Source organism: Triturus cristatus, chromosome 3_1 (assembly GCF_964204655.1).
Source record: "Triturus cristatus chromosome 3_1, aTriCri1.1, whole genome shotgun sequence".
NCBI lineage: Eukaryota > Metazoa > Chordata > Amphibia > Caudata > Salamandridae > Triturus > Triturus cristatus.
The window spans coordinates 65,049,572-65,068,765 of NC_140583.1; the positions used below are offsets into that span (position 1 = coordinate 65,049,572).

General features: G+C 50.4%; 1 protein-coding gene across 1 annotated transcript; it reads left to right on the forward strand.

Moving 5' to 3' along the window:
• The first annotated feature begins 5,380 nt into the window (after nt 1-5,380).
• On the forward strand, nt 5,381-7,671 carry LOC146859713 (uncharacterized protein C11orf96-like). The gene has a single exon (XM_085643458.1). It carries the CDS (start codon nt 6,331-6,333, stop codon nt 6,700-6,702), a length of 372 nt encoding a protein of 123 aa, XP_085499584.1. The 5' UTR covers nt 5,381-6,330; the 3' UTR covers nt 6,703-7,671.
• Nucleotides 7,672-19,194: the final 11,523 nt, after the last annotated feature.

The following is a 19,194-nucleotide window of genomic DNA, read 5'->3' on the forward strand; positions in this document are numbered from 1 at the left end:
TGCATCAGCAGAGTTCTGCAGAGGTCTCGGTAGTGGCAGAGCAGGGAGTGCTGTGGGTCAGGGCTGAGGTGTATCAGCAGAGCTCTGCAGAGGTCTCAATAGCGTCAGAGCAGGGAGTGCTGTGGGTCAGGGATGAGGTGCATCAGCAGAGCTCTGCAGAGGACTCAGTAGCGTCAGAGAAGAGAGTGCTGTGGGTCAGGGTGAGGTGCATCACCAGAGCTCTGCAGAGGTCTCGGTAGCATCAGAGCAGGGAGTGCTGTGGGTCAGGGCTGAGGTGTATCAGCAGAGCTCTGCAGAGGTCTCATTAGCAGAGCAGAGAGTGCTGTGAGTCAGGGTGAGGTGCATCAGCAGAGCTCTGCAGAGTTCTCGGTAGCGTCAGAGCAGAGAGTGCTATGGGTCAGCTCTGAGGTGCATCAGCAGAGCTCTGCAGAGGTCTCGGTAGCGTCAGAGCAGAGAGTGCTGTGGGTCATGTCTGAGGTGCATCAGCAGAGCTCTGCAGAGGTCTCAGTAGCGTCACAGCAGAGAGTGCTGTGGGTCAGGGTGAGGTGCATCAGCAGAGCTCTGCAGAGGTCTCAGTAGCGTCACAGCAGAGAGTGCGGTGGGTCAGGGTGAGGTGCATCAGCAGAGCTCTGCAGAGGTCTCAGTAGCGTCACAGCAGAGAGTGCTGTGGGTCAGATCTGAGGTGCATCAGCAGAGCTCTGCAGAGGTCTCATTAGCAGAGCAGAGAGTGCTATGGGTCAGGTCTGAGGTGCATCAGCAGAGCTCTGCAGAGGTCTCGGTAGCGTCAGAGCAGAGCGTGCTGTGGGTCAGGTCTGAGGTGCATCAGCAGAGCTCTGCAGAGGTCTCAGTAGCGTCAGAGCAGGGAGTGCTGTGAATCAGGGTGAGGTGCATCAGCAGAGCTCTGCAGAGGTCTCGGTAGTGTCAGAGCAGAGAGTGCTGTGGGTCAGATCTGAGGTGCATCAGCAGAGCTCTGCAGAGGTCTCGGTAGCGTCAGAGCAGAGAGTGCTGTGGGTCAGGGTGAGGTGCATCAGAAAAGCTCTGCAGAGGTCTCAGCAGCATCAGAGCAGAGAGTGCTGTGGGTCAGGGTGAGGTGCATCAGCAAAGCTCTGCAGAGGTCTCAGCAGTATCAGAGCAGAGAGTGCTGTGGGTCAGGGGTGAGGTACATCAGCTGAGCTCTGCAGAGGTCTCATTAGTGTCAGAGCAGAGAGTGCTGTGGGTCAGGTCTGAGGTGCATCAGCAGAGCTCTGCAGAGGTCTCAGTAGCATCAGAGCAGTGAGTGCTGTGGGTCAGGGATGAGGTGCATCAGCAGAGCTCTGCAGAGGTCTCGGTAGCGTCAGAGCAGAGAGTGCTGCGAGTCAGGGTGAGGTGCATCAGCAGAGCTCTGCAGAGGTCTCAGCAGCATCAGAGCAGAGAGTGCTGTGGGTCAGGTCTGAGGTGCATCAGCAGAGCTCTGCAGAGGTCTCGATAGCGTCAGACCAGAGAGTGATGTGGGTCAGATCTGAGGTGCATCAGCAGAGCTCTGCAGGTGTCTCGGTAGCGTCAGAGCAGAGAGTGCTGTGAGTCAGGGTGAGGTGCATCAGCAGAGCTCTGCAGAGGTCTCAGCAGCATCAGAGCAGAGAGTGCTGTGGGTCAGGGATGAGGTGCATCAGCAGAGCTCTGCAGAGATCTCGGTAGCGTCAGAGCAGAGAGTGCTGGGGGTCAGGGATGAGGTGCATCAGCAGAGCTCTGCAGAGGTCTCGGTAGCGTCAGAGCAGAGAGTGCTGTGAGTCAGGGTGAGGTGCATCAGCAAAGCTCTGGAGAGGTCTCGGTAGCGTCAGAGCAGAGCGTGCTGTGGGTCAGGTCTGAGGTGCATCAGCAGAGCTCTGCAGAGGTCTCGGTAGCGTCAGAGCAGAGAGTGCTGTGGGTCAGGGCTGAGGTACATCAGCAGAGCTCTGCAGAGGTCTCAGTAGCGTCAGAGCAGAGAGTGCTGTGGGTCAGGTCTGAGGTGCATCAGCAGAGCTCTGCAGAGGTCTCAGTAGCATCAGAGCAGAGAGTACTGTGGGTCAGGGATGAGGTGCATTAGCAGAGCTCTGCAGAGGTCTCGGTAGCGTCCGAGCAGAGAGTGCTGTGGGTCAGGTCTGAGGTGCATCAGCAGAGCTCTGCAGAGGTCTCATTAGCAGAGCAGAGAGTGCTGTGGGTCAGGGTGAGGTGCATCAGCGGAGCTCTGCAGAGGTCTCGGTAGCGTCAGAGCAGAGCGTGCTGTGGGTCAGGGTGAGGTGCATCAGCAGAGCTCTGCAGAGGTCTCAGCAGCATCAGAGCAGAGAGTGCTGTGGGTCAAGGATGAGGTGCATCAGCAGAGCTCTGCAGAGATCTCGGTAGCGTCAGAGCAGAGAGTGCTGTGGGTCAGGGTGAGGTGCATCAGCAAAGCTCTGCAGAGGTCTCGGTAGCGTCAGACCAGAGATTGCTGTGGGTCAGGGTGAGGTGCATCAGCAGAGCTCTGCAGATGTCTCATTGGCAGAACAGAGAGTGCTGTGGGTCAGGTCTGAGGTGCATCAGCAGAACTCTGCAGAGGTCTCGGTAGCGTCAGAGCAGAGAGTGCTGTGAGTCAGGGTGAGGTGCATCAGCAGAGCTCTGCAGAGGTCTCAGTAGCATCAGAGCAGAGAGTGCTGTGGGTCAGGGTGAGGTGCATCAGCGGAGCTCTGCAGAGGTCTCGGCAGCGTCAGAGCAGAGAGTGCTGTGGGTCAGGGTGAGGTGTGTCAGCAGAGCTCTGCAGAGGTCTCAGTAGCATCAGAGCAGAGAGTGCTATGGGTCAGGTCTGAGGTGCATCAGCAGAGCTCTGCAGATGTCTCATTAGCAGAGCAGAGAGTGCTGTGGGTCAGGTCTGAGGTGCATCAGCAGAGCTCTGCAGAGGTCTCGGTAGCGTCAGAGCAGAGAGTGCTGTGGGTCAGGGTGAGGTGCATCAGCAGAACTCTGCAGAGGTCTCGGTAGCGGCAGAGCAGGGAGTGCTGTGGGTCAGGTCTGAGGTGCATCAGCAGAGCTCTGCAGAGGTCTCAGTAGCGTCAGAGCAGAGAGTGCTGTGGGTCAGGGTGAGGTGCATCAGCAGAGCTCTGCAGAGGTCTCAGTAGTGTCAGAGCAGAGTGCTGTGGCTTGTGGGTCAGGGAGAGGTGCATCAGCAGAGCTCTGCAGAGGTCTCAGTAGCGTCAGAGCAGAGAGTGCTGTGAGTCAGGGTGAGGTGCATCAGCAGAGCTCTGCAGAGGTCTCAGTAGTGTCAGAGCAGAGAGTGCTGTGGGTCAGGTCAGAGGTGCATCAGCAGAGCTCTGCAGAGGTCTCAGTAGCGTCAGAGCAGAGAGTGCTGTGAGTCAGGGTGAGGTGCATCAGCAGAGCTCTGCAGAAGTATCAGTAGCGTCAGAGCAGAGAGTGCTGTGGGTCAGTCTGAGGTGCATCAGCAGAGCTTTGCAGAGGTCTCGGTAGCGTCAGAGCAGAGAGTGCTGTGGGTCAGGGCTGAGGTACATCAGCAGAGCTCTGCAGAGGTCTCAGTAGCGTCAGAGCAGAGAGTGCTGTGGGTCAGGTCTGAGGTGCATCAGCAGAGCTCTGCAGAGGTCTCAGTAGCGTCAGAGCAGAGAGTGCTGTGGGTCAGGTCTGAGGTGCATCAGCAGAGCTCTGCTGAGGTCTCAGTAGCATCAGACCAGAGAGTGCTGTGAGTCAGGGTGAGGTGCATCAGCAGAGCTCTGCATAGGTCTCAGTAGCGTCAGAGCAGAGAGTGCTGTGGGTCAGGTCAGAGGTGCATCAGCAGAGCTCTGCAGAGGTCTCAGTAGTGTCAGAGCAGAGTGCTGTGGCCTGTGGGTCAGGGAGAGGTGCATCAGCAGAGCTCTGCAGAGGTCTCATTAGCAGAGCAGAGAGTGCTGTGAGTCAGGGTGAGGTGCATCAGCAGAGCTCTGCAGAGGTCTCGGGAGCGTCAGAGCAGAGAGTGCTGTGAGTCAGGGTGAGGTGCATCAGCAGAGCTCTGCAGAGGTCTCAGTAGCATCAGAGCAGAGAGTGCTGTGGGTCAGGGTGAGGTGCATCAGCGGAGCTCTGCAGAGGTCTCGGCAGCGTCAGAGCAGAGAGTGCTGTGGGTCAGGGTGAGGTGCGTCAGTGGAGCTCTGCAGAGGTCTCGGTAGCGTCAGAGTAGAGAGTGCTGTGGGTCAGGAATGAGGTGCATCTGCGGAGCTCTGCAGAGGTCTCAGTAGTGTCACAGCAGAGTGCTGTGAGTCAGGGTGAGGTGCATCAGCAGAGCTCTGCAGAGGTCTCAGTGGCGTCAGAGCAGAGAGTGCTGTGGGTCAGGGCTGAGGTGCATCAGCAGAACTCTGCAGAGGTCTCGGTAGCGTCAGAGCAGAGAGTGCTGTGAGTCAGGGTGAGGTGCATCAGCAGAGCTCTGCAGAGGTCTCAGTAGCATCAGAGCAGAGAGTGCTGTGGGTCAGGGTGAGGTGCATCAGCGGAGCTCTGCAGAGGTCTCGGCAGCGTCAGAGCAGAGAGTGCTGTGGGTCAGGGTGAGGTGCGTCAGTGGAGCTCTGCAGAGGTCTCGGTAGCGTCAGAGCAGAGAGTGCTGTGGGTCAGGAATGAGGTGCATCTGCGGAGCTCTGCAGAGGTCTCAGTAGTGTCACAGCAGAGTGCTGTGAGTCAGGGTGAGGTGCATCAGCAGAGCTCTGCAGAGGTCTCAGTGGCGTCAGAGCTGAGAGTGCTGTGGGTCAGGGCTGATGTGCATCAGCAGAGCTCTGCAGAGGTCTCGGTAGCGTCAGAGCAGAGAGTCTTGCAAGTCACAATGAGGCGCTTTATGTCCGGTCTGAGGAGCATCAGAGGAGTTGTGAGTCAGTGTCAGTACTGACTGTGACAACAAAGAGTAGTGTGGGTCACAACTGTGGTGCACTGACATGGCTGGGAGTCCGCATCAGTAACGGACTGACTAGTTCTGTAATTCAGAATTGTGATCAATTTGGGAATTGGTGTGAGTGCTCTAAAAAGGATGAGTGCTTGAAGTCAGGAATGAGGTGCTTTGGATGGGCTGTGAGTCGGTCTCAGTACTGTGAATTGATGTGCACTCACTGTCAGAGCTCTGCTCACTCGTGCCAGCCTCGTGACTTGTCTGCTGCAGGGCTCGGTTTCCTTTCCATGCCACATTGGTGAATTCCAAGCTGGGCCCGGGAAGTGGTGCAGACCCGGACACACAGCGCAGGAGACGGACAGCCTTTGCACGCCCCTGGCAGGACACCCCCCGGCTGGGGGCTCCACCGCTTTCCTTTACGCGCTCGGTGATGGTAAAACACGCCAAAATGACGTCAGCTCCCGGCGCGTCAGCATCCCTCTCCAATCTGAGCGCGCCGAGGGTGGGCGGGTCCGCTGCATGTATAAATATGCATAATTAGGGAGGGAAGAGCTGTAACCAGAGAGAAGCGAGAAGGAAAGGAACAGACCGGAGGGGACAGCGTAGGAGGAAGCAGCTCGGAGCGGAGGGCTCAAGCAGCGACTGACTTCCCAGGGGTCTTGGAGCAGTCACGCGGTAGCGAGAAGGGGGCGATCACTGACTGACATCCCAGAAGGACTGGAGCAAGCCACCCCTCCTCCCAGCAAGAAGGAGGCACCCACTGACTGACATCCCATAGGGGCTGGAGCAGCCACGCGGCAGCAAGAGGGGGGCACTTAATGACTAACATCCCAGAAAGGGCAGAGGGACGAGCAGCCTCCATGCAGCAAGAAGGTGGCACCCACTGACTGACATCCCAGGGGGCTGGAGGGACTGGAGTAGCTCCCCACATCAAAGAGTGGGCACCCACTGACTGACATCCCAGAGGGGCCAGAGGGACCGGAGCAGCCCCCTCTCTGCCGCAAGGAGTGAACACCCACTGGCATCCCAGAAGGTCTGAGCACACCAAACTGCAGCAACAAGTGAGCACTGCAGCAACAAGTGAGCACTCCCAGAGGGACTGGAGCAACAACACTGCAGTAACAACTGAGCACTTGTTGGAATCCCAGAGGGAGTGGAGTGGAGCAGCCGCCCCGCAGTAACAAGTGAGCCGTTGCTGCCATCCAGGTGGGGCTAGACGAGGCTTAAGCAAAGGCGCTCAGAACAGTCGCACTTTACACGGATAGTGTTTTACCCTGGGTTTCTTTGATTTGAGTTTTCACTCGCTGAGCCACCAACACCCTCACACAACAGATTGTTTAAAGGATGCACAAGAGCCCACACTGAGTAGATGTTTGTCATCCCAGAGGGTGGGGGCTACAGGAGGACCTAAAGAATCGTTGAGGGCTGCCTGCCCTCACAAGAGACATCCATTTCAGACTCACTGTACAAATAAGAGGGTGAAATCAGAAACCATGTCAACAAAAGAGGCAGAAGTGCTTGGTATCTGCTCCAGCTACCAGGCGGTCATGCCACAATTTGTGTGCAAAACGGAGGAGTTCCCGCACCCCATCAAAACCAAGGTGCTGAAGGGTAAAGGCAAGCTGCGTAGGCCCCGGCAGTCCAGGTTCAAGACTCAGCCGGTCACTTTCGACGAGATCCAGGAGGTGGAGGAGGAGGGCACCTCGGCCACAGATGAGGAGAAGGCCCGGAAGTCCTTCCTGCAGTCGCTGGAGTCCCTGCGGAGGAGCACGCAGAACTTGCATCTCCAGAACAAGGAGGCGTTGAGCAGCACTTCCAAAATGAGGCACAGCCTCGACTCCAGTGACTCTGACTCTACGCACTGAAAGGGGCCAGCCCAGGTCCTGCTGGGCCCTCAATGCCCCACTCCAGGCCGGGGCTCCTGGCAGCATGGCCGAAACGCATCGACGCAAGCAGGCAGTATAAGTGTAGTGAGAGAGGCTGCTGCTATGGACAGTGGTGTCAAGAGGCGATTTCATGGGCGGTGGGCGCTACACAGGTCTTGTCCACCCACTGGGTGAGTAAGGTCCCCCACAACCTACCTGGTGAGACATTAGCCTTATCTTCCGTGGGGTCTACACAATCCCACCGTTTGATTCCTGTTCCAGAGTTTCAAATCTGTCAACCATGTCAGAGCTTTCACAGTACAAGTGGTTCCTGTGGGATTGCCTGGGAGTAGCTCGTCACTGCGTCGCTGCACAACCCACATAGGGTTGGAACTTTTCAAGAGCTCTTTTGAAGGACATTTGGTTCACAGATGGGGGATTTTAAAGGGACAAGTCCGCATTTCTGCAGGACTGTATGCGTTAACGGCAACAACACAGGATCAAAGACAAACTGGTGACATTTTACCACATGTAGAGGCTAGTCCTTGAAATCAGGAAAGATGTTGCAGCATGGTGAGGCTTCAAGGCACTTGAATAACCAAAGAAGGAGAGAAGTCGAACTATGCTACAAAGAAATGGTTTGAAAGGACCTTGACTTCAAGCAGCTGCATCCAAAGGGCACCAGGGACAAAACTTCCCTTGGCCCGACTTTTGCACACATGCATCAAAAGCCAGATTTCCTTGTACAAGCCGGTGACGTTTCCTAACGAGGGCCGAACTCTTTTTTTGTATCCTAAAAATGCCCTTTTTCTATTTTTGCAGGAGGGCGTCTGAAGCAATTAACTTTTTCGAAGAAATTTCTATTTTCTTGTTTTTTGTTATTGTTTTAAATAATGCTGGTGGTGGTAACTGAATCTGTTTCTACCTAATCAAATGTCATATTTTAATTAAAAAGAAATATTTTGTTGACAGGTCTGCATGGTGTATGTGTGACAGGCACGTGAAGTGATATTTCTGCCTGCAGCACACGTCACAGTGATCAGCTTAGCAGTAAGGGCTGGGCGGGCGTCGTGCCCAGATGCTGTGTAACTCTGGAGTTTTAAAGTGCATCTCACATCGGTTCTTATCCTGTTTGGAACATCCCCCGACTTTGGCAGATGTTTGCGCTCTGGGAAATGAGGTAAAGGGTCCCATTGACAAGGGCTTGCTATGATTTCCTCCTGTACTCCGACATTTTTGGAGTAAACTAGTACTGAGAGAGTAGGTGACATCTACACACACCAAACACATGTTTGTGAATGAGACCAAAGCGATATGCCCAGGATCACACATTAAAGTAGGGAAACAGTGATTACTATTCGAGGTTCCAACAGCTGCTGTTGATGAAGAGGCCACTTGACCAAGTGCGGGCCGTTATGCAGGTAGATTCATGATTGTTTCTATGTGCAATGTGATTTGGGGCATGTTTGACATTTTTGGGTGGACATGAGCCTTAATGGGTAGTAAAAAATATTAAATCGATGCTAAGGGAGGTAATGCAGAAGAATTTCATCTAATCATATTAGCCGAGGTGTCAATGTATGCCCCTTACCACCTACATGCTTATAAGAGTCCTGCTGCTAAGGCTGTTTAGTGGGTCAATGCGCATGCTGTAAGATAACACACATGTTGGAGAAATCTGTGTGCAACCTGCAGGTCATGGGTTCTAATATAACATATGATATATATATATTTATATCACATTTTAATAAACGAAAATCTACCTTGAAGCATTTGTTTGCTAAATGTTTTCAGAGAGCACCCCCTTTATTCATTGGTGGCAAAAAGGAATCGACCTAGCTGTCCCCATTAGAGGTGGGCGAGTCACGTAAAGCTCGAGCCGGGCTCGAGCCGAAGGCCAGGGTCGAGCTCAGTTCGAGCTCCGCTTGGACTCTCGAGCCGAGCTTCTGCCTGCCACCCACGCTCTACCATCATGCACCAACAATTAAAAACAGCATACAGATTTGGTGTTAAAATGGAAAGGAAGAGGTAGCCATCTACTGCGTGAACTGCAAAATGCCAAACTAGGCAGCCCTGCACCAATCCTGGCTTCCCTGCTATGAATAAACAGTGTGATCCTTGGCAAATATGTTATATAACAGGGGCTCCTTTTTCTTCGTTATCACCTATTGGAGTCCTTGTAAATTCAAGTTGTGTGCTGTCCAAAAATATTCCGATGTATTAAGGTGAAACTCTTCTGCATCTTTCTACATTTAGAAAGTCTGTCATATTGTGACATTATGCTTCTTGCAAGTTTTAGTTGCCAGCTATTTCCAGGGCTTGGCTCGAGCGCTGTCTCTTAGGGCCCAGCACGGCTCTCCCTGTTAATGTGTCGTCTCGCCTACCTCTAGTTCCTATACTGTCGCAGTCCGCCCCTCAGTGTCTAGGTGCTACACAGCGGCCACGTTCCCACGACCATGCGTGATGAGCTGCTACAGGCCACATTTTGACTTTGAATTCTGGAGTTATAGTCCGGGACACTGAAATTATGTGATTGTGCGGCCGTGGCAATTTTCGCATAGTTATAGATTTGCCACATAAGGCATCATCTGCCACATAATGTGCAGATTTCACCCGGAAAAAAATGATTTCTGGCTCAAATGGTTAAAAAGTTACTCAAACTGCAGCAACGCGTGTTGCCTCCCAGTGGTAGGTCCTTTACAAAGGTGGACAGGTCACCTTTCTGCTGCCTATTGCTATATTTGGGTGGTTAACTGGAACTTCTGTGGTGCAGCCAATGCTCAGACAGTGTTACCAAGTTTAAAAATCACAAAATAATCAAGTAATACTATTACAAAATGTGCCATATTATGAAGCATAATATGCCTTTTCTTGCTGCATAATTTACTCAAGATGCCACATAATTTAGCCCTCTCCTGCCGCATAATTCCAGTGGCCATGCTTATATTTTTGACTTTATAATAATGGAATAAACAAGACCACACGCCTCAGAATTTAAAGAAGAACCTGGCCTGCAGCAGCTCATCACACATGGATCCGGGACGCTCGCCAGGAGTGGTTGTTTATAACTCGACTTCTGAGGTAGTGAAGGCAGCCGAGCCAAACCAGCAGGTCATAGCAGTTAACATCACGTTTGAGCTGCCCTCACGTGTTGCTTCTTTTTTGTGCACTGGTATTTGTAGCTCCAGTTGCGTTATGAGAAAAGCTAAACTACAAGTCCCAGAATGCATAGAAGTAACGAGGGTGGAGTGAGCTGCTCAAATCTGATATGAGATATCTTGAGATATTTGATAGCCCTCCCCCCCCCCTTCTTCCCGAGAATGACTGGTCGTTTTTTAAATAAAAAATCCAGGCCCACTTTAGGTGCGGGCCACTCCCGCAGTATGCTTCGATGCTAATTGAATATTTAAGGGAGTCTGAAAGAAGACCCCCCACTGGCCCTCCGAAGGGTTTTGTGCCAATGACGCTGTGATGTAGCCAGGACCCCCAGCAGGACAGACATAAGCATGGAAACATGTGTATTCCGCCTAGTTCCGAACTGCTGTGTTAGTATGACACCTTCAGGCACTTCTGACTTGTTTTAACCCAACAGCGCTTTGCATTCTGGGACTTGTAGTTTCACATTTACCATCGTATCTATGGGCTCAAAAATCCAGGCATGCCAAGCTGTTTGCTAATGTGCCAGACGGACCCTAGGTTTCTATGGGGCAGATTTACAAGCCCCTTGCGCCACTTTTGTGTCACTTTTAACATGGGAAAAGTGACGCAAAGGTGGTGCAAGGGGCTTGTAAATCTGCCCCATCATACGTAACATGGGGGAGGGGGCCCTGGAGGGTTGTTTGTTCAGTGTTGGTGATTGGGTGAAGCAGTCCCTTAAGCAGTCAGAGGGGTTTTTATTTGGAGAGATACAAACGTAGGCTAAGGCTGGCCTGTAGGAATACTTGGTGAACCGGGCGCCCCCTGTCACCCGAGGACCCGCAGACCAACCAGTTTCCCAGGCAGCTCAGCGAGCCCAGGCTTGGAATCTGCATTCTAGGATTGGTAGCCGAGGACTGCAAGTCCCCGAAGGCACAGAAAACTCCTTGGCCAATTGAGGGACTCAGGAGTGGGCCTAGGAGAGATTTGAAACCGTGCATGGATTTGTGGGGCGCTGTTCAATATATCCTTGACTGTAAAAGAGCCCCTGCCCCAGCCCCACCCACTTTAAGCCACCGCCACTTATGGCTCAAGGGCTCAATTACGAGGGCCCAAGGATTATCTCCGTCATTTCTCGCTGCAGAATTTCCCTTAAGGCGTTCCCACATACTGGCCCCTGAGTGGGGGGTGGCTGGACTCGTTGGGCGTCTGGGCTTGGCATACATCATGTCTCTGTTCCAAAATAACTCTGTGTCTCGCCCACACTCTGCCACCATTCTTGGGCATACCATTAAAATTGGTTCATATTGAAATGAATATGAACCACAAATCCCAGAATGCACTGGCTTGATAAATGAAAACCTGCAGCTAGACGCATGGTGATCAATAACCCTGGGATATCTGTGGACTACCACCATGTCACCAGGGACACAGTGAACAGTCCTAAACTTTTCACCAGCAAGTCATTGTTATAGGGAGTGTTAGTCTGAGTATTTCAGTGGAAACATACAAAGACAACAGCCCCCAGAATGCACTAGTCTAACACCCAAAACAGTCAAGGACTGGAACCTCTGTCCATAAAGGCCTGGAATGGCGCGGTTGCCCTAGCGGTGATCCTGTCTCCTTGCACCTTCTGCTATCCAGCATCCGGGTGGTTTCTGAGGGGCATATTATCAAGGACGGCGTTAAAATTATCGCAGCTTTAGCGGCAGAAAACTGCCGCTAAAGCGGCGATAATGGGCTTGATAATATGCCGCAGAGAATTCCAATAGAAGCCCATGTTGACACCAGAACATGGGCTTCTATGGGAATTCTCTGCGGCATATTATCAAGCCCATTCTCGCCGCTTTAGCAGCAGTTTTCTGCCGCTAAAGCGGCGATAATTTTAACGACGTTTCTTGATAATATGCCCCTGAGTACATTATTTCAGACAGTTCTTACACAAAGAGCTCACACTGTCTCTTGTCAGATGAGCTACTTTTACAACAAATATCACAAGAGCGGGGCTACAAATGCCAAGATGGAAAGAAATAAAAACACCCTGGGTGAGTTCGTTTTACCTGGTTGGGATAAGTGTAGAGCGCTGCATACATTTGGAACTACAAGTCCCAGAATGCAAAGCAACGTGAGCTGAACAGGGCAGGTGTACATATGACGTAGAGCTTTTTGGAAGCTGTGGCAGCTAGATGGATCGGGGTTTGCCTCCACTGTCATTTAGTTTAATAACCAAGGGGCATATCATCAAGCCTGCGCAATAAAATTATCGCCGCATTAGCGTCCGTTTTCGGGCGTTAAGCGGCGATAATTTTATTGCAGTATCAGCAAGGTCATGCTATAGTGTGAATACTTGCCGTAGCGCCCTTTTTCCCAACGCCCAGCTATGCATCTCTAATGAGATGCAAAGTGGGTGTTCCTTCCCAAAATAACTAGAGAAAGGTCGCTAACCAACATTTCTCCAATTAACAAGGGAATCGTTTACCTGTTTAGCGATTGGAAAAAAAGGGGCATATTAACAAGGGCCGGCGATAAATATCGCAAAGAGCGCTTAGCGCTTCCATATTTATCGCTGGTTATCTCTGGAATTTATCGCCCGGTTAGCGCGTTATCAACAACGAGCATCGCCGAGGTGATAAAATTCCAGAGATAGTGTGGATATCGCCGTTTTCCATGGTGAAAAACGGCAATATCCTTGATGATAGGGCCTGTGATCTTAGCCACAGAACCCACACCCCATGTTAAGTATGCCTTAGTCAGGAATATAACAGACGTTAAGGGGCATATTAACAAGGAACAGGGAAAATTAACGCTAAGGGCGCTTAGCGTTAATTTTTTTAACGCCCGCTATCGCTGGATAACATTGCCTGGTTATCGCGTTATTAACAACGCTAACCACCTAGGCGATAAAAAATCCAGCGATAGTGGCATTTTGGGAGGTTATCGCTGGTAATACAGTGATAAAACTACAAGGATAGGGATATCCTTGTTGATAGCCCATGGTGGATTTAGCCATGCAATCCACCTCCCATTGGATTACAAGGCTAAATCTGAAAATTAGCAGATGTAAAAAAGCAGCGTTAACCGTGGTTAGCGCTGCTTTTATTGGTTTCTAACAGGGTTAGTGTGAAGCTTGATAATAGGAGAAATGTCGCTATTTTGCTCTGGAACGCCCACTTTGCATCTCATTAGAGATGCAAAGGGAAGCGCAGTGAAAAAGGGTGCTAACATGCGATTTTGCATGTTAGCACCCTGTTGTTGATAGGGCGATATTTTTATCTCCGCTTCTTTGGCTTTTAAAGACAAAAAAGCGGAGATAAAGCCCTTGTTAATATGCCCCTAAATTCCTGCGTTAAGGCATACTTAACGTGATTTGAATAATCGCTACCCTTCCTTGTTAATATCGCGAAGCTGCCTTCGCAAAATTTTTCCTAGTTGGTTTCACAGTCACGCCTACTTTGCATCTCATTAGCGATGCAAAGTTAGGCGTGCTGTAAATGGGCGCTAAGTCAGCAAAACACGCGATAGCGTGTCTTTGGTGATAAGGTGATAAAATTATCGCCGCTTTTCGGCCGAAAACGGCGGCAAAAGCGGCGATAATTTTATAGCGCCACCTTGTTAATATGCCCCGAAGCACTAACCGCGCTTAACGCAAGTTCCTGTACGCCTGCTATCAAGCTGATTTAGCCATGTAATCCAATGGGAGGTGGATTACATGGCTAAATCCACCCTGCCCTATCAGCAAGGTATCGCCTGTCACAGTGCGATTATCGCTGGATCGCACTGTTTTGTAGCTAATGCATGGATTTCTATCGCTTTGGAGATAAGTGTTGCTGATAGCACGCTATCTCTGCGATAGAATCCAGCGATAGCCGGCGATAATTATCCTAGCGCCTAGTGCACTTAGCGATAATTATCGCCGGTTGTTGCTGATATGCCCCCAAGTGAGCTTTCGGTGTTCTAGTCTTGCTGCAAGTAAATAAATGAAACCGACTTAAAACACATGGAGACACTAGTCCAGGCACGTGGAGTTCACTGAGTGACGTGGAGCCATTTGGTACGCCTAATCTGCAGTAGTTTGAAGTAACTAACAAAACAAAAAGCTGGAGACCGGAGAGAGGTAATGTATGCCATTATAGCGCCTTAAGACTTTTGTTTTCTCACATGGAGTGCGGAGAAGACCACTTGTGAAACCGCTGTATGTCATTATAGCGCCTTAAGATACGTTTTCATTTATTTTATTTTCTCTCATAAGGAGTGCGGAGAAGACAGCTCATGAAAGCGCTGCACGTCATTATAGCGCCTTAAGATACATTTTAATTTATTTCATTTTCTCACTCATGGGCTGGAGACAAGACAGCTCGTGAAAGCGCTGAATGTCATTATAGCGCATTAAGTTACATTTTAATTTATTTTATTCTATCACTCATGGACTGCGGAGAACACCGCTTGTGAAACCGCTGTATGTTATTATAGCGCCTTAAGATACATTTTAATTTATTTTATTTTCTCACTCGTGGTCTGCGGAGAAGACAGCTTGTGAAACCGAGCTGCATGGCAGAGAAGCTGGGAGTGACATAGAATTTTATTTTTAAACCTGCGTCTTTGGGGGTGGGGCGCTGTGCAGCTGCTCAGGATGTGGGCTTACAGATGTGCTCAGCAGATCTGGTGTGCAAATATTTAGACTGTAAACTGAACGTCCCCTGCAGAGTGTGACACTTGCACAAAGTTATGGCAAGCAGGCATGAACACTGTTTCCACACAGACTTGGGGAAACATTGAAGGCCTCTACATGAAACAAGCATTGGCAAAGTCAATAAGTCTCACCTGTGCAGGAGCTATGGGCTTTCCCAATGTGTTTTAGCCAAGTTGTACACTAGCGTGTCTGCTGTTCAGCATGGCTAAAAGTTAGTGGCGTCGACGAGAGTGGCGTGGAGTGTTGTAGAGTAGAGTAGTGAAGAGTGGAGTTGAGTGTCCTGAAGTGGAGCGGCTTAGAGTGTTGTGTATTGGAGTGACATAGAGTGGAGTAGTGCAGAGTAGAGTGGGTTGGTGTACAGTGCATTGGCGTAGAGTGTTGAAGAGTTTAGTGGCATAGCGTTCGGCGGCATAGAATTCAGTTGCATACAATGCAGTGGCGAAGATTAGAGTTTTAGTAGAGTTCAGTAGTGCAGACTGCGCAGCGGAGGCTGGCAGGGAACGGGGTGGTGAGGTAGGGTGGGGGATTAGAGAACAACAAATAAATATAAAAAACACTTACCTTTTGCCGGTCGCCGTTCCTCCTCAGCTTCGGTCCCTTCTCACGCCGCCTTCTCCTCCGCTTCAGTTGCAGAAGCAGGAAGCACACAGGCTCTCTCACCTAAGCCAATCACAACGCCAAAATGTAGTGTTGTGGTGGGTGTGAGCCCCGTGGTTCGGCACTCAGATGGGGACAGGCAGCCTGGGAATGATCCCCACCAGGCTGTGTAATGCAGCCGGATGTGAACATGCAAAGTGCGCATGACGGTTTGGCCGGCCCAAGAAGAGCGGCCAGACCGTCCTGTGCACTTAGAGTGTGCCACCATTCCTCCCCCTGTGGCGAGGTTATTAACATTTCATTCTTTCTTTCTCCTTCTCTGAGAGCAGTAGGGCGTAAGGCGAGGGAGACACCACCAGTGCAGAAGGGAGGGGTGCAGAGTACAGTGGCATAAGGTGGTGCAGAGTAGCATAGAGTGTGGTAGAGTGTAATGGCAGATGGCAGTGGCGTAGAGTGGATTGTTGCAGAGTAGAGTGGTGTAGAGTGCCGTGGCACAGAATGCAACAGTGCAGAGTAGAGTGGCATAGAATTCAGTGCTGCAGCGTAGAGTGTAAAGGTAAGTGCTGCAGAGTAGAGTAAAGTGCAGTGGATGGAGTGGCGTAGAGTAGAGTGGACTGGTGTAGAGTGCATTGGCGTACAGTATTGCAGAGCATAGTGGCATGCAGTGAAGTGACGTAGAATTCAGCTGCATACAATGCAGCATTGAAGAAAGCAATGACATAGATTGGAGTAGCGGATAATAGAGTGCAGTGGTGCAGAGTAGAGTGGTGCAGAGTAGAGTGGTGTAGAGTACGGTGGCATAGAGTACAGTGGTGCAGAGTAGAATCGAGTGGCGTAGATTGGCAAGGAGTGCAGTGGCATAGAGTGGTGAAGAGTAGAGTGGCGAAGAGTGCAGTGGCATGGAGTGATACAGCATGGAATGCCATAGAGTAGAGTGGCATAGAGTGCAATGTTGCAGAGTAGAGTTTCAAAGAGTGCAGTAGTGTAGAGTGCAGTGGCATAAAGTAGCATGGAGTAGAGAGCAGTAACGTGGAGTACACGGGTGCAGCATAGAGTGTAGTGACAAAGAGTGCAGAGGCGAAGAGTGCAGTGGCATAGAGTGGTGAAGAGTAGAGTGGCGAAGAGTGCAGTGGCATGGAGTGATGCAGCATGGAATGCCATAGAGTAGAGTGGCATAGAGTGCAATGTTGCAGAGTAGACTATCAAAGAGTGCAGTAGTGTAGAGTGCAGTGGCATAAAGTAGCAAGGAGTGGAGAGCAGTAACGTGGAGTACACGGGTGCAGCATAGAGTGTAGTGACAAAGAGTGCAGAGGCGAAGAGTGCAGTGGCATAGAGTGGTGAAGAGTAGAGTGGCGAAGAGTGCAGTGGCATGGAGTGATGCAGCATGGAATGCCATAGAGTAGAGTGGCATAGAGTGCAATGTTGCAGAGTAGACTATCAAAGAGTGCAGTAGTGTAGAGTGCAGTGGCATAAAGTAGCAAGGAGTGGAGAGCAGTAACGTGGAGTACAAGGGGGCAGAGTAGAGTGTAGTGACGAAGAGTGCAGTGGCATAGAGTGGTGTAGCGTGCAGTATAGTGGCGTAGAGTGCAGTGTTTTAGAGTGCAGTGAAGTGGAGTACAGTGGGGTTGTGCTGGGTAAAGTGCAGTGACATTGAGTGGCATAGACTGTAATGACGTAGAGTAAAGTGGTACAGAGAACAGTGGTGCAGAGTAGATTAGAGTGGCATACAGTGGATTGGCGTAGAGTGCAGGGGCATAGAGTTGTGTTACAGAGCAGAGTGCATTGGCATCAAGTGTATTGGCATACAGTACAGTAGTGTAGAGTGCAGTTTTGCAGAGTGGCATAGAGTGGAGTGGCATAGCGTAGAGTTGTGAAGAGTAAATTGGAGTGGCGTAGATTGGAGTGGCGTAGGTTGGAGTGGTGTAGAGTGTAGTGGTGTAGAGTAGCGTGGTGTAGAGTGCATTGGCATAGAGTAGAGGGTGTAGAGAAGAGAGGCATAGAGTGAAGTGGCTAAGAGTGCAGCGGTGTAGAATGCAGTGGCACAGAGTGCAACGGTGCAGAGTGCATTGGCATAGAGTAGAGGGTGTAGAGAAGAGAGGCATAGAGTGAAGTGGCTTAGAGTGCAGTGGTCTAGAGTGCAGTGGTGCGGAGTGTAACAGCGCAGAGTGCAGTGGCTTGGAGTGGTGCAGAGTAGAGTAAAGTGCAGTGGCGTGGAGAGGTAACGTGGAGTGGAGTGTGTATGGTGTAGTCATGCACTGACATACAAGGGGAGTTGGTGTTGAAAGGCTTCGCTGCTTGAGAGGGACAAACTTACACTGGACGGCCTCAAAGAAATAAATCCAGCAAATTGAAACCCGCAAAAACCAAAAAGCCAATGGTAGTCAAGGGGCGGAATCGCTGATGAAGGGGGGCTGGTATCAGGAGGGTGGGAGCTGCCAGTGGGTTTTACTGGAGACAGACTGGCCTGCAGGGAAATCAGGGGGGCTCCACTCAGGACACTTCCTTAAAGAGGTTGGTGAGGTTCAGGTAGGGTCAGTCACACAAACACTCTGCAAAAAAAACTGCACTATTGTATTATCTACTTACTGCAGATAGACACACAGACAGACTGAAACACTTAACTATTTACATCAAATGTATATCGCAACTATACATGCTAAGCTAAATGTATCTGAAGCCAGGCATTCAGACAGCAAACACTGCAGTATTTGTGTAATCTGCCTACTGCTACTACACACACAGACAGACTGAAACACTGCACTGTTTATATCATGCGCTTATCGCAGCCAGACACACAGACTGCAAATACTGCACTATTTGAATCATATGCATATTGCAGCCATACGCACTAAACAATGTGTATCTGAAGCCAGGCACACAGACTGCAAACACTGCACTATTTGTACCATATGCTTACTGCAGGGAGACACACAGACTGAAACACTGCACTATTTATATCATGCGCTTATCGCAGCCAGACACACAGAGTGGAAATACTGCACTTTTTGAATCATATGCATATTGCAGCCATACGCACTAAACAATGTGTATCTGAAGCCAGGCACACAGGCTGCAAACACTGCACTATTTGTACCATATGCTTACTGCAGGGAGACACACAGACTGAAACACTGCACTATTTACATCATGCGCTTATCGCAGCCAGACACACAGACTGCAAATACTGCACTATTTGAATCATATGCATATTGCAGCTATACGCACTAAACAATGTGTATCTGAAGCCAGGCACACAGACTGCAAACACTGCACTATTTGTACTTTATGCTTACTGCAGGGAGACACACAGACTGAAACACTGCACTATTTACATCATGTGCTTATTGCAGCCAGACACACAGACTGCAAATACTGCTCTATTTGAATTATATGCATATTGCAGCCATACACACTAAACAATGTGTATCTGAAGCCAGGCACACAGACTGCAAACACTGCACTATTTGTGTAATCTGCCTAGTGCTACTAGACACACAGACAGACTAAAACACCGCACTATTAATATCATGTGCTTACCACTGCCTGACACACTGAAGCATGTGTACCTGAAGTCAGGCACACAACCTAAAAACTTCACTATGCATATGATCTGCTTCCTGCAGCTAGACACAGCCAGACGGAAGCACTGCACTATTTATATCATGCGCTTGTCGTAGCCAGACACTGAAAACAGCACCTGAATGCTGTGGTTACTGCAGTTAGACACACATCTTGCAAAGACTGCACTGTTTACATAGTTTGCTTACTGTAGCCACACAGACTGGGAATACTGCACTCTTTGTATCAACACAGGCCACACACACTGCACTTTTGGTTCTACGCTTACTGCTGCCGTGCACACGTATTGTAAGCAATGTACCATTTGTCCCATCTGTTCTCTGCAGCAGACACACAGGCCACAAACACTGCACTTTTTATTCTACTCTTACTGTTGCCATGCACACGTATTGTAAGCAATGTACCATTTGTTCCATCTGTGATCTGCAGCAGGCACACAGGCCACACACACTGCACCTTTGGTTCTACTCTTACTGTTGCCATGCACACGT

Coding starts and splice junctions, on each gene's coding strand:
- LOC146859713 (XM_085643458.1), top strand. CDS start 6,331: ATGTCAACAAAAGAGGCAGAAGTGCTTGGTATCTGCTCCAGCTACCAG.